The following is a 24024-nucleotide window of genomic DNA, read 5'->3' as shown; positions in this document are numbered from 1 at the left end:
GGTGGGTAGAAAGCTGGCTAGATTGTCGGGCTCAACGGGTAGTGATCAATGGCTCCATGTCTAGTTGGCAGCCGGTATCAAGTGGTGTGCCCCAAGGGTCGGTCCTGGGGCCGGTTTTGTTCAATATCTTCATAAATGATCTGGAGGATGGTGTGGATTGCACTCTCAGCAAATTTGCGGATGATACTAAACTGGGAGGAGTGGTAGATACGCTGGAGGGGAGGGATAGGATACAGAGGGACCTAGACAAATTGGAGGATTGGGCCAAAAGAAATCTGATGAGGTTCAATAAGGATAAGTGCAGGGTCCTGCACTTAGGACGGAAGAACCCAATGCACAGCTACAGACTAGGGACCGAATGGCTAGGCAGCAGTTCTGCGGAAAAGGACCTAGGGGTGACAGTGGACGAGAAGCTGGATATGAGTCAGCAGTGTGCCCTTGTTGCCAAGAAGGCCAATGGCATTTTGGGATGTATAAGTAGGGGCATAGCGAGCAGATCGAGGGACATGATCGTTCCCCTCTATTCGACATTGGTGAGGCCTCATCTGGAGTACTGTGTCCAGTTTTGGGCCCCACACTTCAAGAAGGATGTGGATAAATTGGAGAGAGTCCAGCGAAGGGCAACAAAAATGATTAGGGGTCTGGAACATATGAGTTATGAGGAGAGGCTGAGGGAGCTGGGATTGTTTAGCCTGCAGAAGAGAAGAATGAGGGGGGATTTGATAGCTGTTTTCAACTACCTGAAAGGGGGTTCCAAAGAGGATGGCTCTAGACTGTTCTCAATGGTATCAGATGACAGAACGAGGAGTAATGGTCTCAAGTTGCAGTGGGGGAGGTTTAGATTGGATATTAGGAAAAACTTTTTCACTATGAGGGTGGTGAAACACTGGAATGCGTTACCTAGGGAGGTGGTAGAATCTCCTTCCTTAGAGGTTTTTAAGGTCAGGCTTGACAAAACCCTGGCTGGGATGATTTAACTGGGAATTGGTCCTGCTTTGAGCAGGGGGTTGGACTAGATGACCTTCTGGGGTCCCTTCCAACCCTTATATTCTATGATTCTATGATTCTATGATAGTAGAATTATAAGTAATAGCCACATGGATTTGTCAAGAACAAATCATGCCAAACCAATCTAATTTCCTTCTTTGACAGGGTTACTAGCCTATTGGATGGGGGAAAACTATAGATGTGATGTATCTTGATTTTAGTAACACTTTTGACATAATCCCACAACATTCTCATAAGCAAATTTGGGAAATGTGGTCTAGATTAAATTACTATCAGGTAAGTTCAAAACTGCTTGAAAGACCAAAGAGTAGTTATCAATGGTTTGCAGTGAAATGGGTGGGGAAAACATCTCTAGTGGGATCCAGCAGGGGTTTGTTCTGGGTCTGATACTAGTCAATATTTCCATTAATGACTTGAAAAGTGGAGTGGAGAGCGTGTTTACGGAATTTGTAGATAGCACCAAACTGGGACTGGCCGCAAGCACTTTGAAAGACAGTATCAAAATTCAAAACAACCTTGACAAATTTTAGAACTGCTCTGAAATCAACAAGATGAAATTCAGTGAGGACAAGTGTAAAGTACTACATCTGGGAAGGAAAAATGAAATTCACAACTACAAATGGGAAATAACTGGCTAAGTATTAGTACATCAGAAAAGGATCTGGGGATGATAATAGATCAGAAATTGAATGAGTCAATGTGATGCAGTTGCGAAAAAGGCTAATATCAATCTGGGGTATTAATATTAAAGGAATGTTGTATATAAGACATGGAAGGTAATTATCCCGGTCTACTCAGCCTCTGTGAGGCCTCAGCCAGAGTAGTGTGTCCACTTCTGGGCACCATGCTTTAGGAAAGGTGGATAACTTGGAGAGAGTTTAGAGGAGAGCAACAAAAATGATGAAAGGTTTAAAAAACCTGACATACGAGGAAATGTTTAGTCTAGAGAAAAGAAGATTGAGGAGGGAGCTAGTAAGTCTTCCAACGTGTTACTGGCCATTATAAAGAGGATGGTGATCAGTTGTCTTTCATGTCCACTGAATATAGGACAAGATGTAATGGGCTTAATCTGCAGCGAGGGAGATTTAGGTTAGATTTTTTTATTTTTTTTTAGTGTTCATGCACACATACTTTCGAGCTACAAAGGTTAGTTAAGCCCTGCTTTAGGCTTCCAAGTAAGGTTGTGCATTCCCCGTCACTGAAGGATTTTAAGAACAGATCAGTGGTTCTTAACCTTTACTGCAGCCTGCACCCCTTTGGTTCTCAAAATATGTTCTCACACCCCTTATCAAAAATCGTGGAAGTAGGTCAGTTCTTTAAACCTAGATGTATTATTTGTTTGTGTATTACAGTCATCGTTTAAAATGTATAATGTTAATAAATACATAGATTTGATTAAACATGCCTGTGCTTAATTTGTGTTTTCGATGATTTACCTTCTAAAAAAAATCTGGCACCCCCAGAAAGGGCATCTTGCACCCCCGGATAAGAACCACTGGGTTAGACGAACACCAGTCAGGAGATGGTCAAGGTTTACTTGGTTCTGCCTCAGCTGGACAAGATGACCTCTCAAGGTCCCTTCCGGCTCTACATTTCTATTATTCTATTTTAGTAGCACTTCCTGTTGGTTTTGGAATTACTCTCTGTGGGAGTGTGGTTATGGAATTTGTGGATGCTAAAAGGTTGAACATGGTAAAAGACTGATCTGGAATGTTCTGATGTCCCGCTGAAGTAGCTTTCTCTGCTACCTGATCAATCTACTTTTACAATGTAAAAGGAAAGCAAATGCATGCTGTGGTACCTGGATACCAAACTGATTGGCATGTAAGAAATAATCTATATCAAATAGAATCCTGGGGGTACATCTTCAGCTAGTGTAAACTGTCACAGCCCCATTGACATCCATGGAGCTCTGATAATTTATACCAACTCAGGACCTGTCCTAAAACCTAACCAAAAAAGGGTTTGGTTTGGTTTGTCTCTTCCCCCTTCCCCCCCGCCCCCCCAACTGAGTGGATAAAATGGGTTTGTCTACTGTTCACATGTATTTATCTTGCTGTTTTCTTCACAGATCCGGGAGCAAAACTTACAGGATATTAAAACCGCTGGTCCTCAGTCACAGGTTCTTTGTGGGGTAGTAGTGGACAGGAGTCTTGTACAGGTGAGAACACAGAGTGCCATAAAACATAATCTTGAAGTTAATGTCTGGTGGTCTCTACTTTCACCTAATATGTCACTATAACATTATTCTTTAATTGGCAGAGAGTAACTATTTATAAGGTAAGTGTTAGAGATAACACACCATTGTCTTTGTGAGAGTGCTCAGGGTCAGAAATGTAAGAGGCTTTAGTAGTGCAGCTGAAGCATGTCTGTGAGAGATGCTCCTTGATTTATTTCTGAATGTAGTGCATGAAAATTTGAAAAGGCTATTTATATGGGTTAGAATCCTGCTCAAAACTAGTCAGGCTTTGTGACTACTTGGATATTTTTCAAGTTATTGTACTTTTAAAATATAAGATATTGGAAACAGCAGAGTCAATGTTGTGTAATAGTGTGTATTGAATATATTCTGATAACTTGACAGTCATTTATTTGGAGATCAATTAAAAAATAAAAGGAAACTTGGTTTTGTGCATCAACAATAAAATCATTAAGCTAAAAATACTGTATTTGGTGCACTAAGAAAATAGACTTCCTTTGAATTATTGTTCAAAATAAGAGTTTTAAGTGCTGTCTATACAGTTGCTCAGCCAAGTGCACACACTAGTAACTTAAAAACTTACATCTCGGTAAATGTGAGTGATATAATTGGCAGTAGATAAGTATTTTCTGATGCACTTTATGAAGTTTGACTAGTCATATCATGAACATAGCATTTTTCAGTCTGGGTGTGATATTTGTGTGCATGTCAGTTCATTATCATTGCTACTTTATCTACCACTTACTGTTTCTCTGCATGTTTACAACTAGTGTCACATAATGCTCATGGTTGATGTGTTAAAGCCTGGGCTTGGTTTGCTCTGTTTACTCAATTTACTGTTGCAGGATGCTCCCCTGTCAGACTGTACGGAAACTATTGAAGGGCTCGATCTCACAGAGCAGGCCTTTAGTCCCGCTAAATCTCTCTCTGTTAGAAAGGTACTTACTGCCCTGTCATACTGCTCTAAATACTGTTGTTCACCCTTCACTTCTACCTCTCCCTACTCTGCCCTATTACCTGTAATAGCTAAAGAGTTGGCTTTAATGGAAAGACTAGATGGATGTACAAATTATGTATGTGCCATTCTACAAGCTGTTAAATTACCCTTCTAAAGTACCTCTTAAAGAAACTCAACATCTTTTTATATATTCAAACTGGTGAATAATATGAAAATGTGTGTGAAGTTAAGGGGCTCATCAGGAGTTCTGCATGTGGTGTTTGGTTTGTGCATGTCATCAGTGTTAAATAATCCTAATTTGAGATCCATTTTGAGCTAGCCTAGTCTCAGCCCAATTGCGTCAGTGTAATTCCAAAGATAACCACAGGTCTAAGGTTTACCAAGCTGTTTAAAAAAAAAACAAAAAACCCATCTTCTAATTTTAAGGCTCCTAAGATGCAAGGATGCCAGATGCCTCCTTCTGTATTCCTGAAATAAGAGTTGAGATGCAGGAGCTGCTCAGCACTCCACAGGGCTGAGTCCTAAATATACTAATTCTCAAATGGTTATGAATAAGCAATATCTATGGCATTTTATGCAGTATAATTAAGGCACAAGATAAATCTAAAATGTGTTTTGGGTTTGCTTGGAAGGCTAATTAAAATTGGAGTAATTTGCACAATGGAAATTCTTCAGTCTGCCCTTTGATGGAGTTCTTTGGTGGGAGTTCAATATGGAACTTCAGCAGGTAGATATGTATGACTCCCTTTCTTCTCTGTCCCTCACCTCCTCCATCAAATTCTCAAATCAACTGGAAGATAAATAAATTGTGCCTCAAATCTCCTTTCTCCATCACCATCTTTATCCTGTCAAGAATTGAGAACAATTTGAAATGTACAGTTGTTGCAAGTCCTGTGACTTTTTTTAGCATGCCATCTGTGATCAGCCAATCTGAATTGTAGATATATCATACACCATAATATTGTGAGCGTGGTAAACGCTGGTTTTCAGGCCAAGACTCATGTTCTTTTCAAAAGGTATCCATATTCTAAAGGGAAAGGTAATGAATTATTCTTTTCAGATTTAAGGCTAGAATATATAAACCCAAAAGCACACACTTCAAAAGAAGTGTCTGTCCTTCACTTTTCTATTTTCTTTGCTCAATTATCATAATTTCAGCAGGGGGATTGGTGGTTTTAAATAATGTGTCATCACAATATACAGTAATAATTTTTACCAGTGAAATGCAAGATTTCATTTCAATTCTTATAAAGTGTTTGAATAATTGCAGTATGCTTGTAATGAAAGTATTCACACATATTTTACAAGGAATTTAAAGGTAGCAGAGGCCAGAAGTATGGGCAAAAGTATGTAATATGTTTTTAACAGTATATAATGTCAGGGAAAACCATCCAAATGAAGTGTTTTTTCCCCTCTTATTGGTGTCATTAAAATCCTAGGTTAACAGTGAAATGATGTCAAATTAGCTATCTTGACACAGAGTAGTAACCACCTACCTCATTATCTTTGTATAAAATGTGAATTGGGAATTTGGGACAGGAATATTTTGAAGAGTGAGGAATGACTGTATTGTGAAAAATGGCATTGATGGGATGGGTAAGCAAGTGATACAGGTAGATTGTGCTGAAAATCCAAACACAAATTATATATTTTCCTTTCCATTTAAGATTTTTTCAAAGCAAAAAAACCTATGGGAAATATAATGCACAACCAATCAGACTTTTTAAAATCAATTCCATTGTTAGGATTCTATAGAAACTCCTCTATATTGGAGCACTAGAGATTCTTCTGTTTTCAATTTCTTAGAAATTTGCACTCAAATATAGTAATAGCAAGAAATTGCTATCTGAATAGGATTTAAAATAAATAAATAATTAACATTGGGATATACATCAATTAGTAACACATTCATTTAAGAGAGAAAATTCCAGTGTTACATACAAAATATGTATGTAATCATTTGAGTCCAGTCTTGCCTAGAGCTGCATCAATAAATTATCTATTTTGCCTCATCAAATGCTTTGATGCTCTGAGAAATTCTGGCCATGTTCCATCACAAGGTCCTCATGCATCACATAATTGTAATGATGTGAACCATATTAACTAAGTTTCTGCTGCAATCCTAACCAAATAGGGAATTTGGGTGGGTTTTTTTCATTGACATTCTGTGATGTAATAAAATTAACAAGATATGGGCCATTTCCCTATTCTTGAAATGGAGTAGCTATTCATGTCTCTTCCTAAAAACTGCTCCATAGCTTAGAATTTACTCAGCAAAAGCAATGTTCTGCCCTATAAATGGCTGCATTTCAGTGGTGACCTCTGGCTGTTAAACACCTTGAGACCTGGTTCTTTTGGATAAAAAGCACAATATAAGCACAACATGTTAATGTGTATTATTATCTTCCTAAACTTTTAAATGAGTCAAAGTGGGTAAGGTAATATCTTTTATTGGGCCAACTTCTATTGGTGAGAGAGACAAGCTTTCAAGCTATCAGTTATCTATCGTATTTCATGCGCTTCATAAAGGGAAGACAGATGCTCATATTAGGTGCCAGTACTGTTCATGTTTACCCCTAAGATTAAGATGTGTTCTCAATTTACATTTATGAAAGCAAAATACAGTAGAAAGCTTACAAAGTGAGTTCATTTTGACCAGAATTTCTATACAGGAAATGTATAGAATCATAGAATATCAGGGTTGGAAGGGACCTCAGGAGGTCATCTAGTCCAACCCCCCTGCTCAAAGCAGGACCAATCCCCAACTAAATCATCCCAGCCAGGGCTTTGTCAAGCCTAACCTTAAAAATATCTAAGGAAGGAGATTCCACCACCTCCCTAGGTAACGCATTCCAGTGTTTCACCACCCTCCTAGTGGAAAAAGTTTTTCCTAATATCCAACCTAAACCTCCCCCACTGCAACTTGAGACCATTACTCCTCGTTCTCTCATCTGCTACCACTGAGAACAGTCTAGATCCATCCTCTTTGGAACCCCCTTTCAGGTAGTTGAAAGCACCTACCAAATCCTCCCTCATTCTTCTTTTCCACAGACTAAACAATCCCAGTTCCCTCAGCCCTTCCTCATAAGTCATGTGTTCCAGTCCCCTAATCATTTTTGTTGCCCTCCGCTGGACTCTTTCCAATTTTTCCACATCCTTCTTGTAGTGTGGGGCCCAAAACTGAACACAGTACTCCAGATGAGACCTCACCAATGTCGAATAGAGGGGAACGATCACGTCCCTCAGTCTGCTGGCAGTGCCCCTACTTATACATCCCAAAATGCCATTGGTCTTCTTGGCAACAAGGGCACACTGTTGACTCCTATCCAGCTTCTCGTCCACTGTAACCCCTAGGTTCTTTTCTGCAGAACTGCTGCCGAGCCATTCGGTCCCTAGTCTGTAGCGGTGCATTGGATTCTTCCGTCCTAAGTGCAGGACTCTGCACTTGTCCTTGTTGAACCTCATCAGATTTCTTTTGGCCCAATCCTCTAATTTGTCTAGGGCCCTATGTATCCTATCCCTACCCTCCAGCGTATCTACCTCTCCTCCCAGTTTAGTGTCATCTGCAAACTTGCTGAGGGTGCAATCCACACCATCCTCCAGATCATTTATGAAGATATTGAACAAAACCAGCCCCAGGACCGACCCTTGGGGCACTCCACTTGATACCGGCTGCCAACTAGACATGGAGCCATTGATCACTACCGGTTGAGCCCGACAATCTAGCCAGCTTTCTATCCACCTTATAGTCCATTCATCCAGCCCATACTTCTTTAACTTGCTGGCAAGAATACTGTGGGAGACCGTGTCTAAAGCTTTGCTAAAGTCAAGGAAAAACACATCCACCGCTTTCCCCTCATCCACAGAGCCAGTTATCTCGACATAGAAGGCAATTAGATTAGTCAGGCCTTGGTGAATCCATGCTGACTGTTCCTGATCACTTTCCTCTCCTCTAAGTGCTTCAGAATTGATTCCTTGAGGACCTGCTCCATGATTTTTCCAGGGACTGAGGTGAGGCTGACTGGCCTGTAGTTCCCAGGATCCTCCTCCTTCCCTTTTTTAAAGATGGGCACGACATTAGCCTTTTTCCAGTCATCCGGGACTTCCCCTAATCGCCATGAGTTTTCAAAGATAATGGCCAATGGCTCTGCAGTCACATCCACCAACTCCTTTAGCACTCTTGGATGCAGCGCATCCGGCCCCATGGACTTGTGGTCGTCCAGCTTTTCTAAATAGTCCCGAACCACTTCTTTCTCCACAGAGGGCTGGTCACCTCCTTCCCATGCTGTGCTGCCCAGTGCAGTAGTCTGGGAGCTGACCTTGTTCGTGAAGACAGAGGCAAAAAAAGCATTGAGTACATTAGCTTTTTCTACATCCTCTGTCACTAGGTTGCCTCCCTCATTCAGTAAGGGGCCCACATTTTCCTTGACTTTCTTCTTGTTGCTAACATACCTGAAGAAACCCTTCTTGTTACTCTTAATATCTCTTGCTAGCTGCAACTCCAGGTGTGATTTGGCCTTCGTAATTTCACTCCTGCATCCCCGAGCAATATTTTTATACTCTTCCCTGGTCATTTGTCCAATCTTCCACTTCTTGTAAGCTTCTTTTTTGTGTTCAAGATCAGCAAGGATTTCACTGTTAAGCCAAGCTGGTCGCCTGCCATATTTACTATTCTTTCTACACATCGGGATGGTTTGTCCCTGTAACCTCAATAAGGATTCTTTAAAATACAGCCAGCTCTCCTGGACTCCTTTCCCCCTCATGTTATTCTCCCAGGGGATCCTGCCCATCAGTTCCCTGAGGGAGTCAAAGTTTGCTTTTCTGAAGTCCAGGGTCCTTTTCTGCTGCTCTCCTTTCTTACTTGTGTCAGGATCCTGAACTCGACCATCTCATGGTCACTGCCTCCCAGGTTCCCATCCACTTTAGCTTCCCCTACTAATTCTTCCTGGTTTGTGAGCAGCAGGTCAAGAAGTGGTCTGCCCCTAGTTGGTTCCTCCAGCAGTTGCACCAGGAAATTGTCCCCTACACTTTCCAAAAACTTCCTGGATCGTCTGTGCACCGCTGTATTGCTCTCCCAGCAGATATCAGGGTGATTGAAGTCTCCCATGAGAACCAGGGCCTGCGATCTAGTAACTTCAGTGAGTTGGCGGAAGAAAGCCTCGTCCACCTCATCCCCCTGGTCCGGTGGTCTATACAGACTCCCACCACAACATCACCGTCGTTGCTCACACTTCTAAACTTAATCCAGAGACACTCAGGTTTTTCTGCAGTTTCATACCAGAGCTCTGAGCAGTCATACTGCTCTCTTACATACAATGCAACTCCCCCACCTTTTCTGCCCTGCCTGTCCTTCCTGAACAGTTTATATCCATCCATGACAGTACTCCAGTCATGTGAGTTATCCCACCAAGTCTCTGTTATTCCAATCACATCATAATTCCTTGACTGTGCTAGGACTTCCAGTTCTCCTTGCTTGTTTCCCAGGCTTCTTGCATTTGTGTATAGGCACTTGAGATAACTCGCTGATCGTCCCTCTTTCTCAGTATGAGGCAGGACCCCTGCCCTCTCGCGCGCTCCTGCTCGTGCTTCCTCCCGGTATCCCACTTCCCCATTTACCTCAGGGCTTTGCTCTCCTTCCCCCGGTGAACCTAGTTTAAAGCCCTCCTCACTAGGTTAGCCAGCCTACTCGCGAAGATGCTCTTCCCTCTCTTCGTTAGGTGGAGCCCGTCTCCGCCTAGCACTCCTCCTTCTTGGAACACCATCCCATGGTCAAAGAATCCAAAGCCTTCTCTCCGACACCACCTGCGTAGCCATTCGTTGACTTCCACAATTCAACGGTCTCTACCCAGGCCTTTTCCTTCCACGGGGAGGATGGACGAGAAGACCACTTGCACCTCAAACTCCTTTATCCTTCTTCCCAGAGCCACGTAGTCCTCAGTGATCCGCTCAGGGTCATTCTTGGCAGTATCATTGGTGCCCACGTGGAGAAGCAGGAAGGGGTAGCGATCCGAGGGCTTGATGAGTCTCGGCAATCTCTCCGACACATCGTGAATCCTAGCTCCTGGCAAGCAGCAGACTTCTCGGTTTTCCCAGTTGGGGCGGCAGATAGATGACTCAGTCCCCCTGAGGAGAGAGACCACGACCACCGCCTCCTTCTCTTGGGAGCGGTGGTCATGGAACCCCCAACCCTAGGACAGTGCATCTCATGCCTTCCAATCGGCGGAGTCTCCTTCTGTTCCCTTCCCTCAGATGTATCATCTAGTCCACTTTCCGCATTAGTACCTGTGGAGAGAACATGAAAACTGTTACTTACCTGTATCTGCGTTGCTGGTACATGGACGCTCCCCTTTTTTCTTCTGGAGGTCACATGCTGCCAAATTGCTTCACCATCCTCCTGTCCCTGCTGCGCAGCCTGCTCTGAATCTTCAGAACATTGTGCCTGTAGAAGCATATCCTGACGTCTGTCCAGGAAATCTTCAGTTTCTCTTGTGCAATGCAGGGTCGATACCTGTTGTTCCAGACCTTGAACCTTCTCTTCCAATATGGAGACCAGCTTGCACTTTGTACAGACAGTCACTTCTGACCTATGGAAGAATTATAGCATTATCCAGAGTTGGACATTTCTCTTGTTCATCCTCTGTGTGGGAGAAACTTACCCCTCAAACTTCTCAAGGGTGGAAAGAAATTGCATTAACGGTTACCAGTCTCTCCCATTGCTGTTTTGTTGTTAATATAGTAAAGAAAGCAGTCCTAATGCACAAGTCAGTCACACGTAGAGTCAGACAACCCTCAAATACTCTATTATAGCCTACTATAGCTATTATAGTCTATTATAGCTAAAAATAATATTAAATAATATTAAAATCAGATAATGGTCCAAGTGAAGGTTTCAGAGTAACAGCCATGTTAGTCTGTATTTGCAAAAAGAAAAGGAGTACTTGTGGCACCTTAGAGACTAACCAGTTTATTTGAGCATAAGCTTTCGTGAGCTACAGCTCACTTCATCGGATGCATACTGTGGAAAGTGTAGAAGATCTTTTTATATACATGCAAAGCATGAAAAAATACCTCCTCCCACCCCACTCTCCTGCTGGTAATAGCTTATCTAAAGTGATCAAACTCCTCCAACGCATTATTAAGGATCTACAACCTATCCTAAAGGATGACCCAACACTCTCACAAGTCTTGGGAGACAGGCCAGTCCTTGCCTACAGACAGCCCCGCAACCTGAAGCAAATACTCACCAACAACCACATACCACACAACAGAACCACTAACCCAGGAACTTATCCTTGCAACAAAGCCCGTTGCCAATTGTGCCCACATATCTATTCAGGGGACACCATCACAGGGCCTAATAACATCAGCCACACTATCAGAGGCTCGTTCACCTGCACATCCACCAAAGTGATATATGCCATCATGTGCCAGCAATGCCCCTCTGCCATGTACATTGGTCAAACTGGACAGTTTCTACGTAAAAGAATAAATGGACACAAATCAGATGTCAAGAATTATAACATTCATAAACCAGTCGGAGAACACTTCAATCTCTCTGGTCACACAATCACAGACATGAAGGTCGCTATCTTAAAACAAAAAAACTTCAAATCCAGACTCCAGCGAGAAACTGCTGAATTGGAATTCATTTGCAAATTGGATACTATTAATTTAGGCTTAAATAGAGACTGGGAGTGGCTAAGTCATTATGCAAGGTAGCCTGTTTCCTCTTGTTTTTTCCTACCCCCCCCCCCCCCCAAGATGTTCTGGTTTAACTTGGATTTAAACTTGGAGAGTGGTCAGTTTAGATGAGCTATTACCAGCAGGAGAGTGAGTTTGTGTGTGTATGGGGGTGGGGGGGATGTGAGAAAACCTGGATTTATGCAGGAAATAGCCTGACTTGATTATGTAAAGAGTTGTCACTTTGGATGGGCTAGCACCAGCAGGAGAGTGAATTTGTGTGGGGGGGTGGAGGGTGAGAAAACCTGGATTTGTGCTGGAAATGGCCCACCTGTTGATCACTTTAGATAAGCTATTACCAGCAGGACAGTGGGGTGGGAGGAGGTATTGTTTCATATTCTCTGTGTATATATAAAGTCTGCTGCAGTTTCCACGGTATGCATCTGATGAAGTGAGCTGTAGCTCACGAAAGCTCATGCTCAAATAAATTGGTTAGTCTCTAAGGTGCCACAAGTACTCCTTTTCTTTTTGCAAATGCAGACTAACACGGCTGTTCCTCTGAAACCTCTCCTTACAATGTGTATGATAATCAAGTTGGGCCATTTCCAGCACAAATCCAGGTTTTCTCACCCCCCCCCCCCACACACACACACACAAACCCACTCTCCTGCTGGTAATAGCTTATCTAAAGTGACCACTCTCCTTTCAATGTGTATGATAATCAAGGTGGGCCATTTCCAGCACAAATCCAGGGTTTAACAAGAACGTCTGAAGAGGGGGGGGTAGGAAAAAACAAGGGGAAATAGGTTACCTTGCATAATGACTTAGCCACTCCCAATCTCTATTCAAGCCTAAGTTAATTGTATCCAATTTGCAAATGAATTCCAATTCAACAGTTTCTCGCTGGAGTCTGGATTTGAAGTGTTTTTGTTGTAATATAGCAACTTTCATGTCTGTAATCGCGTGACCAGAGAGATTGAAGTGTTCTCCGACTGGTTTATGAATGTTATAATTCTTGACATCTGATTTGTTCCATTTATTCTTTTACATAGAGACTGTCCAGTTTGACCAATGTACATGGCAGAGGGGCATTGCTGGCACATGATGGCATATATCACATTGGTGGATGTGCAGGTGAACGAGCCTCTGATAGTGTGGCTGATGTTATTAGGCCCTGTGATGGTGTCCCCTGAATAGATATGTGGGCACAGTTGGCAACGGGCTTTGTTGCAAGGATAAGTTCCTGGGTTAGTGGGTCTGTTGTGTGGTATGTGGTTGTTGGTGAGTATTTGCTTCAGGTTGGGGGGCTGTCTGTAGGCAAGGACTGGCCTGTCTCCCAAGATTTGTGAGTGTGTTGGGTCATCCTTCAGGATAGGTTGTAAATCCTTAATAATGCGTTGGAGGGGTTTTAGTTGGGGGCTGAAGGTGACGGCTAGTGGCGTTCTGTTATTTTCTTTGTTAGGCCTGTCCTGTAGTAGGTGACTTCTGGGAACTCTTCTGGCTCTATCAATCTGTTTCTTCACTTCCGCAGGTGGGTATTGTAGTTGTAAGAAAGCTTGACAGAGATCTTGTAGGTGTTTGTCTCTGTCTGAGGGGTTGGAGCAAATGCGGTTGTATCGCAGAGCTTGGCTGTAGACGATGGATCGTGTGGTGTGGTCAGGGTGAAAGCTGGAGGCATGTAGGTAGGAATAGCGGTCAGTAGGTTTCCGGTATAGAGTGGTGTTTATGTGACCATTGTTTATTTGCACTGTAGTGTCCAGGAAGTGTATCTCTTGTGTGTACTGGACCAGGCTGAGGTTGATGGTGGGATGAAAATTGTTGAAATCATGGTGGAATTCCTCAAGGGCTTCTTTTCCATGGGTCCAGATGATGAAGATGTCATCAATATAGCGCAAGTAGAGTAGGGGCGTTAGGGGACGAGAGCTGAGGAAGCGTTGTTCTAAGTCAGCCATAAAAATGTTGGCATACTGTGGGGCCATGCGGGTACCCATAGCAGTGCCGCTGATTTGAAGGTATACATTGTCCCCAAGTGTAAAATAGTTATGGGTAAGGAGAAAGTCACAAAGTTCAGCCACCACGTTAGCCGTGACATTATCGGGGATAGTGTTTTTGACGGCTTGTAGTCCATCTTTGTGTGGAATGTTGGTGTAGAGGGCTTCTGCATCCATAGCGGCCAGGATGGTGTTATCAGGAAGATCACCGATAGATTGTAGTTTCCTCAGGAAGTCAGTGGTGTCTCGAAGGTAGCTGGGAGTGCTGGTAGTGTAGGGCCTGAGGAGGGAGTCTACATAGCCAGACAATCCTGCTGTCAGGGTGCCAATGCCTGAGATGATGGGGCGCCCAGGATTTCCAGGTTTATGGCTCTTGGGTAGTAGATAGAATATCCCAGGTTGGGGTTTCAGGGGTGTGTCTGTGCGGATTTGATCTTGTGCTTTTTCAGGGAGTTTCTTGAGCAAATGCTGTAGTTTCTTTTGGTAACTCTCGGTGGGATCAGAGGGTAATGGCTTGTAGAAAGTGGTGTTGGAGAGCTGCCGAGCTGCCTCTTGTTCATATTCCGACCTATTCATGATGACAACAGCACCTCCTTTGAAGTGAAGACAATCAGTTTCTTCTATATCATCATATCGAGAGATCTCTTCCTTAAGGTCCTCGCTCAGTCTAGATGAAGACACAATAAATTACTGGATTCCGAGTTGATGCATAATCTCAAAAATATTTTGTGCCATCTACTCTTTTTTTAAAACTATGTTATAGAAAACAAAGGTAAGATTTTTTTTTTAAATTGGGGATCACATACGTGGTTTAGTGAAAGAACCCTGACTTCCTTCTGAAACATCAAAAACGTAGTGAAGAAATAGGGTGGTGGACCCTTCCTCTTGAATGTGCTGTTTATTAAAGTGTGTCCAGAATGAAGCAATTAGTAGCATATCTTCAGTAATTTCAACTCATTTGCGGTTTCTAATATGGCTACTATTATCAGTTAGGAAAGTCTGCTTCCTACTCTGAATTCAAGATAGTTTCATACTTGCATGTTTTGGAGACCTCATGAAGATTTTTATAAATTCCTGCCTTTGCATTGCAACCATATCTTTGGTCCTGATAATGCAAGTCTCCACCTAGTCTAATTATTTACCAAAAACTTACATTTTTTGTTTCATAATACCCATAGTAATTAAATCACATGTGTCTAAATGGACACACTTTACACTGTTCTTTTTTGGAGAAGGAAAGCAAAATAACTCCTGATCGAGTCAGCAGTACTGTCCTACTTCCAGTGGCCGTTCTTTAATTGTGGTGCATTTCATGCTGGGATCATCCAGGTTTTTAAGGCCGCAGGAGACTCTGGTGGAGATTTAAGCCTTTGTGAAATTTCTGTTTTTAATTTCTCTTCCAACTCCAATGAAGAGCTTTAGTTCTTGATGGGACAGAGCATCAGGCCTCTTACATGGGGATCTTCAGTCCCTTCCTATAGACTCTTACCAAGAACATCTTTCCTGTCAGGTAAACAGGGAGTGAAATCACACACAAACCTCCAAGTGGCAAGAGCTCCCTCTGCAATGCACCCAGTCTATATCTGTCTCAAGGAATAAGCATTTCGTGAGGTCCATGATATCAGATCATGGAAGTTTGAAGATGTAAAAGCTCATCAAGTCCTTCATGAATCCTGCTGCTCTCCTCCCCACGAGTCCATGTTGTTTATTTTTAGTGAAGTCTATAATGTTAATGTCTATCATGAGGTTTCCTCTCCTTCCACTGGGGGACTGTTCTACGGCCTAATCCGTTGGAATATTTCTTGATCAGCCTAATAAAATTTCCGTTCCTTAACTTTACCCCATCACTGCTAGTTATGTATCCCCTTCTGCTACAATAAGCAATTCTTCTCTTTTCTTTGATTTTAAATCCCTTAGATGATTCACATTCCCAGTCCCCTAAATTATTTATCCAACCCTTTTACTTTTCTCTTTCCTTACACAGGAAGTCAATCCTTTCAACCCCCTAATTACTTACATTGCTCCTCTCTGAATTGTCTCCAGTTTTACATCTCTCTGGTATTGTCCAGATTGGTTGCAGTATTCCAGGTGTGGTTTCAGCGGAGCATGACTATCACCTTTCTAATCTGTGACATAATGCCTTTGCTTATGCAGCCCAAAACCTCATATCATATTTCTTTTGTTTTCCGCTATAGCCTGCAGTCTCTTTCAGTATTACTTCTCTCCAGGGGACAGATCTTCAGTGGATGTAAATTATTGTAGCTCCATTGAAGTCAAGGTGTTTCCCTTCAGACTGAATATCAGATTATTTTCCCACAGAAATATTAACTTGCGTTTTTTTAAGATGACACATCTCTCTCCATTTCCTGCCCAAATTTCCGAGTCCCTTTGTGTTATTTCCCTGGCCTCACTGTTTTACTTGCTAGATGATATGAGTCATGAACTTGATGTGCTTGTTTTACCCTCTTTTCCCGGTAATCAATAAAGATGTCCTCCAACATAAGACAAAACAAAATACTGATCCATTACTCATCCCGCTCCAAACTGAATGTCTTGCTGTTTTTTGCTACCATTTGCTTACAATATTTTAGTCAACTTTCAATTCATGTGACAGTGCTCATATCAAATCATTGTGAATTACAAGTAAGGGTTAGAGACACATAATCATACTCTTCAGTGAAATCAATGTGCATTACATCTATTGCATTCCCTTTGTCTGCTAATTTTGTAATCCTATAAAAAACCACAAGCTTTGCCTGGCATGATTTCCTACTTTGCAAGCCTATACAGTGTATAGCTAATGCTTCAGTTATTCACTACATGTTTAGTTTGTAACCTTTTTGTAAGAAGACTCCAAAGTAGTTTTGGGCTTTGATTGTTTTTGCCCCGCCCATCTTTTTTAGTGAAGTTCTAAGACTTGGGAGCTCACAAATCTCTGTTTTAAAAAAATGATTTCATGGCTCGTATGAAATGCTATTAAATTGCTTTTTGTGGTGTTCTTTTGTAGCCTTTAGTTGTCAAACTACATCAAATTTGAGGCCATCTGATGATAAAGCAGCTAACATCTTGTGGAAAACTTTAAAAACATCCTTTTTAGATATAATTATGCTATGTATTTATTCTGCAACTGGGAAAAGGGTTATTCTTATTTTACTGGTGACAATAAGACAGCTTCTTAGCTTCTTTGAAAGTTCATCTCCTGTTGTTTGTTCCCCACCAAAGGTTATAATCCTCTATCAAAGTCACTTCCAAAGAAATCAGTTGTGATGCTTGTAAATAGAAGTTTATGGATTCAGATGAGGGACCAAGCAACCAGAGCTCATTAGTTTTTAAAAACTAATATCCTGTTTTCATGCAAATATCTCTAGTGTTAGATTACAAAGAAATAATTAGAAAGCTTTAAAATCTGCGTTTTTTTGAAAATTTAAGGGAAAAGTACTCAGATTGTCAATTAAAACTCAGAAGCAACTTTTCTACATACTGTGCTAGAAAATTAATATAGTCCCTGATCAGCAATGACAACATTAATTTCACTTGGTTTTATTTTTCATGTGGACATTTTTTCTCTAATGTAAAGATACAAATTGAATTTTGTGATGCTAGTCTTTCCTTTTTAAGGGACTTTGCTACTTTCTTCATTTTGAGGGGGAAGGGCCAAGAATATATTTCTATTAAAATATTTCCAGGGTGTTTTTTAGACTTAATTGTCTACAGGAGGACTTGCTTGCCAAAATCTGCTAAGGCAGTTTGTGAAGGATTTCAGTGGGTATTTTTTTTCATAGTAAGTATTTCATTTGGGCCAGAATGAGAGGGCTATGTATGCTTCTCCAGGCTTTTCAGAGGTGAGTGCATACAAAGTATGAGACATTACATTGGGCCACCATACAGTTTAACTACTAAATTGAGTTAGGAAAATCAGATTCTACTGAGCATTGGATAACTGGATGACTAGGAAAGAGGACACTTGATATGAATTCATCTCTAAACACTAGATTTTTTCAGTTTGTATTAAGTTCCTGAGGAGAGTACTTTCATTAATATCTTTGATTTCAATCACTACGAATCTACACTTACACAAGGGAAAGAGCCTGTTCAAATGGTTTTGAGGGCTTTTCACTTTAAGTGCCAGATATAATCTTCCTTCCTGTTGCTACTCTTTGGAGATAAAGCTGTATTTTTGTGGCAAACTTACATTAATTCAAATGGGATAACATTTTGAAACAAGTTGAGTTTAGTTTTAGTTCAGGAAAACAGAGACAACTTTCCTGTATGTAGCCTGGGCACCACCTTGCTGCTAATGTTGGCTGCTTGAGCTGGATGAAGACTGAGACGTTTAGCTACTCTGTGTCCCCTATGCAGGTGTCTGGAACTTTTCTGACGTTGTTTGACACCTGTATAACTGTGCTTCTCTGTCTCCGGTGGCTCATCCTCTACCGAGAGTTTCCTTTCTGTCCCTTAATGCAGTCTGGCTGAAGTCTTCTCCTCATCAGCTCCTTCTGTCCAGAACAATATTTCCGTCTCATCTATGCCAGTTTTTTTTTAAATTTGCGGGAAAAACCCTTTTTGCCTGTAGCTCTTAATTTCTCTCTCTGGTTCTACTAATCATTTCCATTCTCTACACTTGACTTATATTTAGGCTTTTGATTATTAATACAAATAACAATTCAACATGAAAAAAAGTTAGAGAAACAATCCAACATTTACAGCCACTCATACACTATACTTAATATCTTGCAGAATCTGATGACCTTTTCACATGGAATGCAGCTGTAATGTACCACTTCAATGCTTTCTGGATCACATGTGTACTCTTGTGAGGAATCTCTGATCATACGTAAGGCTTCTCGATTTATTCACAGGTAGTATAAGTCATGGACAGGTCACAAGCCGTGAATTTTTGTTTATTGCCTGTGACCTGTCCATGACTTTTACTAAAAATACCTGTGATTAAATCTTGGGAAGGGTTAAGGGGGCCACTGCTGGGGAGGGTGGCATCTACGGCAAGCAGCACCAGCTGCTAGGGGCTGCGGACCACGGCTGCTCCGGCTGGCCAGGGACCGCGGCCTGGGGCTCCTCCAGCCATCCACCTGGAGACTGCTGCTGGGACTGCCAGAGCAGCGGCTGGTGTGGCTGTCCCCAGGGCCACTCCAGCAGCGGCTGGTGTGGCTGTCCCAGGAGCCACCTGAGCAGCTGGCCCCAGAGCCAGCTGATTGAGCGGCCCTGGGGTCAGCCACACTGGCCCCTGCAAAGGTCATGGAAAGTCACAGAATCCGTGACTTCCACAATCTCCATGACAGACACAGATCTCTAATCATACGGAAGCACTTACGGCAAAGGCAGTTAATACATCACAAACCCTTAACTAAAATCATCTTGAGGATCAGAGAATAATTTGTAGATATCTGTGCTGATAAGTGGTTCAGATTGGGCATCAGAGTAACTTTTAAACTAATGCTGTACGTCAGACCAATTAACAGAGAAACTCTTAAACAGACAAATGACCTGAAAGATCTGATCCATAACAGACAACCCAGAGAAGCATCTTCCATCTCAAAGGCAATATGAAGCCATTCGCTTCAATCCCCAGAAGGTGATAAGAAAATCTGCCATTAGTGGAGAGAGAGAGAGCCTCTTCCCTGTTCATCAGCAAGTTCTGTTCTTGTCCTTTGGACACAGAATATTAGCCGTGCTAATTATAATACTTAACTACATATAACATTTTGAATCCAGTTTGTATGAAAGACACTGTCTGAAAAGACATGGTAAAGTCTTTTTTTAAGCTGTATTTTTAAGCATTTTAATATAGTAAACAGATGAACACTTAATCTCATGTACATATAATATGTATAATAAACCATTTAACATCTGTTAGATATTATATAACTGCTGGAAATCGCTTTTCCCCCTGAGCATTGAGTGTTTATAAATATTGAACCTGATCCTGGGAGTGTTCTGTGTAATAATACCAGGGATTTCTACTGCAGTTCTGCACGCAGAGCACTTACAGAATCGGGCCACAATATTCGATTTTCCCTATGGAAATAAGGAAACTTGCTACTTTCTTGAGAGCAAATGTATTCCAATAAAGCCTGTTTGGCTGCTGCTATTTGATATGGTGCTTGATAGTGGATGCGCCCTTGTAAAAACAGTGATGTCTATATAGCCATTTGCTCATGAGGGCTATTTTTTTTTCTTTAATATAAAATATCCTGTAAATTAAAGTTTTTAAAGATTCCAAAATTGGGACTGTTTCTTATTTAACCTAAGAAAATAAAAGAATTTTTCCAGATTAATTTTTAATCAAACTTCTGTTTTGTTTTGGCTGCTTGTAGCCTCAGCCATTGTCAGAATTCTGTGAATTATTGTTTAGTGGCACACACATCTTAATTGTTTGTTTTGCCAGGGAGAACTGGTGACTGCATCGAAGGCAATCATTGAGAAGGAATATCAGCCACGAGTTATAGTAAGCACAGCAGGACCAAACCCGTTCAATAAACTCACTGATCGAGAACTGGAAGAGTATCGCAAAGAAGTGGAAAGGAAGCAGAAAGGTTCTGAAGGTTGGTTTGGTTTTAATCTGTAACCACATACATTGCTGTCATATACATCAAGGCTATGACCAAGCTGATATGAGCATAGGACTGGGAACCAGGATCTTGTGCGTTCTTAATCCTAGCTCTGACAATGATTCCTTCTGTGGCCATGGGCCAGTTACTTAACCTCTTGTTTCAATTTTTACAACTGTAAATTGAGGAAAATATTTGCAAAGCAATTTGGAGATAAAAACCGCCATTGAAATGCTAAGCAATATTAGGTCAAAGTCTTGGTTCTTAATCAAACAAAACTTCACTGGAGTCAAAAGGGAATTGTGCTTAATTGCCAACCACAGAATTTGGCCAGTTTCATATTTTATTGAACTTGGTATATTACAGATTGTTCAGTATTGTTTCATTTTAATATTGTGTAGGATAGCCCAGTGAATAAAAATCTGACATTGCTTTTAGGCAGTGAAATTTGCTTACTCATTGTTGCAAGTTGTAGATCTGGTAAGTATTTTGAGCTGGGAAAATGCAGATAAAAAATTATCAGTTGGTGCTTTGGAAAGGAATCACAAGGTAAGCAGAGACATGATTAGGGCACATCTCAGAATTCTCCCCAGGAACCACCAACCTGCACTTAGGACGGAAGAACCCAATGCACAGCTACAGACTAGGGACCGAATGGCTAGGCAGGAGTTCTGCGGAAAAGGACCTAGGGGTGACAGTGGACGAGAAGCTGGATATGAGTCAGCAGTGTGCCCTTGTTGCCAAGAAGGCCAATGGCATTTTGGGATGTATAAGTAGGGGCATAGTGAGCAGATCGAGGGACGTGATCGTTCCCCTCTATTCGACATTGGTGAGGCCTCATCTGGAGTACTGTGTCCAGTTTTGGGCCCCACACTTCAAGAAGGATGTGGATAAATTGGAGAGAGTCCAGCGAAGGGCAACAAAAATGATTAGGGGTCTGGAACACATGAGTTATGAGGAGAAGCTGAGGGAGCTGGGATTGTTTAGCCTGCAGAAGAGAAGAATGAGGGGGGATTTGATAGCTGCTTTCAACTACCTGAAAGGGGGTTCCAAAGAGGATGGCTCTAGACTGTTCTCAATGGTAGCAGATGACAGAACGAGGAGTAATGGTCTCAAGTTGCAGTGGGGGAGGTTTAGATTGGATATTAGGAAAAACTTTTTCACTAAGAGGGTGGTGAAACACTGGAATGCGTTACCTAGGGAGGTGGTAGAATCTCCTTCCTTAGAGGTTTTTAAGGTCAGGCTTGACAAAGCCCTGGCTGGGATGATTTAACTGGGAATTGGTCCTGCTTCGAGCAGGGGGTTGGACTAGATGACCTTCTGGGGTCCCTTCCAACCCTGATATTCTATGATTCTATGATTCTAACCTATCAGAAAATGTAGTGAGAGCATCACGCTGCAATAAAGGAGAATTCACCCCAGCATTTGAAGAATCTCTTCTATGTGATTGTCATATTAAGCTTTACAGTGTAGCACCTATGATACATCCACGAAGCAGATGGTATTGTTTACGCTGGAATATTGCTGGCACAGTTTTACCAGTCTTTGCAAGAGTCTGGTCCAGTGGGTAGGGCACTGGACTGGGACTAAGGAGATGTGGTTCTATTCCTGACTTAGACTCTGCTGCATGACCTTGGGCAAGTCATGGCCTCTTTCTGTGCCTCTGATTCCCCGCTAAACCTTTGACTGTCTTGTCTGTTTAGATCGGGGTGGGTAAACTTTTTGGCCCGAGGGCCACATCGGGGTTGCGAAACGGTATGGAGGGCCGGGTAGGGAAGGCTGTGCCTCCCCAAACAGCCTGCCCCCTCCCACTTTCCACCCCCTGACTTCCCCCCTCAGAACCACCAACCCATCCAACCCCCCCTGCTCCTCGTCCCCTGACCACCCCTCCCAGGACCCCCTGCCCCTATCCAATGCCCCCGGGACCCCACACCCTTGGTCCCTGTCTCCTGACTGCCCCCATCCACACCCACACCCTCTGACAAACCCCCTGGGACCCCCAACCCATCCATCCCTCCCCCACTTCTTGTCCCCTGACTGCCTCCTTCCAGGACCCCTGTCCCTAACTGCCCCACCCCAGGACCCCACCTCCATCCAACACCCCTCCCTGCTCCCTGTCCCCCCCGGGATCCCTGTCTCCTGACCGCGCCCCCCCACCCCATGCAACCATCCGCTGTCCCTTGACTGCCCCCCAGGACCTCCTGCCCTCCCCCCATCCCTTTACTCTTACCATGCCACTCAGAGCGGCAGGACAGGCTTATTTGAAAGCCTGGGAGGTGGGCAGGTGCAAGCTGTGCTGCCTGCATGGCTGCGGGGGAGGGGCCGGGGGCTCACCTCCCGGCCAGGAGCTCAGGGGCTGGGCAGGACGGTCCTGTGGGCCGTAGTTTGTCCACCCCTGATTTAGATTATAAATCCTTTAGGGCATGTGTTTTCACAGCACATAGGGACCCCAGTCTCAGTTAGAGCTTCTAGGCAGCATAGGAGCTGACTTCCCTTTTACCCAGAGGATGCTCAACTCCTCCCTCCACCCAGACCCTGTCCCCACTCTATCCCTTCCCTCAAGCTTCCGGCCCTTACCCCCCCCTTCCAGAGCTGACACTGCAAAACAGCTGTTCGCAGCGGGCAGAAGGCACTGGGAGGGAGGGGGAGGAGTGATCAGCGGGGCCACCAGTGCGGGACAGGCGCTGGGAGGGAGAGTTGGGAGCTTGGCTGCTGGCGGATGCTGAGCACCCACTAATTTTTCTCCATGTGTGCTCCAGCCCTGTACTAAGCACTATTGTAATAAAAATAATAATTTACAGGGTGATGTACTAATTACATTTCCTCTAAAAACTGTGTGGTGATTCGTCCCTTATTAGTGTGCATTGCTTTTGCTGTACCTTCTGATATCTTGACGTATGAAGAGTCACAAATTCTGCCTTTTTCATGTGTGACTTTCTCTGTACAGGTTTTAAAGCATTTTGTGGGACTGAGCTATTACGTTACTGTGTCTATGTAATTGCATACCCCTTTATTTTCTCTGTAACATTGCTACATCCTACATAGATAAGCTATCAAAATATGGAGAGACTGTGGTATTGAGACAGAAACCAGCTGGGAAGCCAAATGTTTTATTTAAAAGTCAGAGCTACAGGGAACAAAGTGCTTCTGGAAAAAAACCTCTGGAGTTGCAAAGCAGGTCAAAAACCTTTCAAGGGGCAGTGAAAGAAGCTGATCTGAAGATTTTGCAGACTCATGAAGGATCAACGCTATCTAAATCTTTAGATAATTCTGAGTTCTCTGCTGCACAAGTTTCTTGTCAGACCATGCAGCAAATCATCACAAATCTTAATCAGGAGGAGCCAGATGAGCAGAAGTCTCCACACGAGGAATTTCATACAGCAGTCATCAAAGCATTAAGCTCCAGTCCTGACCTTTTGGCTGAGGCCTCAGGTACTAATGAATATGGTACCGCTGAGTTTTCAATCTAGGGGAAGCCATCTCTTGCTTAATCTGCACTTACAGAGTCTCTGCTATCTCTGGACATCTTTCGTTGGCTTGGCTTATTACCTTTGGGGCTGATTTAATTTAATTGGTGGATTTTTCTCTTGTCTGGGTGAACTGTGTAGAACAGTGCTCTGG

The 24024-nt window shown here is 42.7% G+C and overlaps 1 protein-coding gene across 19 annotated transcripts in view; it reads left to right on the top strand.

The window, feature by feature from the left end:
- The window catches only part of ADD1 (adducin 1), a 135590-nt gene that overhangs the window by 99767 nt on the left and 11799 nt on the right, over positions 1-24024 (top strand). For 5 of the 19 annotated variants that reach the window (XM_075128063.1, XM_048849040.2, XM_048849039.2 and 2 more), the window contains 5 exons: positions 3080-3169; positions 3271-3288; positions 4054-4146; positions 20241-20397; positions 23449-23835. In XM_075128063.1, coding sequence (XP_074984164.1) covers positions 3080-3169; positions 3271-3288; positions 4054-4146; positions 20241-20397; positions 23449-23835 — 745 coding nt within the window. The remainder of the gene's footprint in view (positions 1-3079; positions 3170-3270; positions 3289-4053; positions 4147-20240; positions 20398-23448; positions 23836-24024) is intronic. The other 14 variants (XM_075128072.1, XM_075128070.1, XM_075128077.1 and 11 more) reach the window with 6 other exon arrangements.

This window comes from Caretta caretta, chromosome 4 (assembly GCF_965140235.1).
Source record: "Caretta caretta isolate rCarCar2 chromosome 4, rCarCar1.hap1, whole genome shotgun sequence".
Taxonomy (NCBI): Eukaryota; Metazoa; Chordata; order Testudines; family Cheloniidae; genus Caretta; species Caretta caretta.
This window is presented reverse-complemented; position numbering and strand designations above follow the sequence as displayed.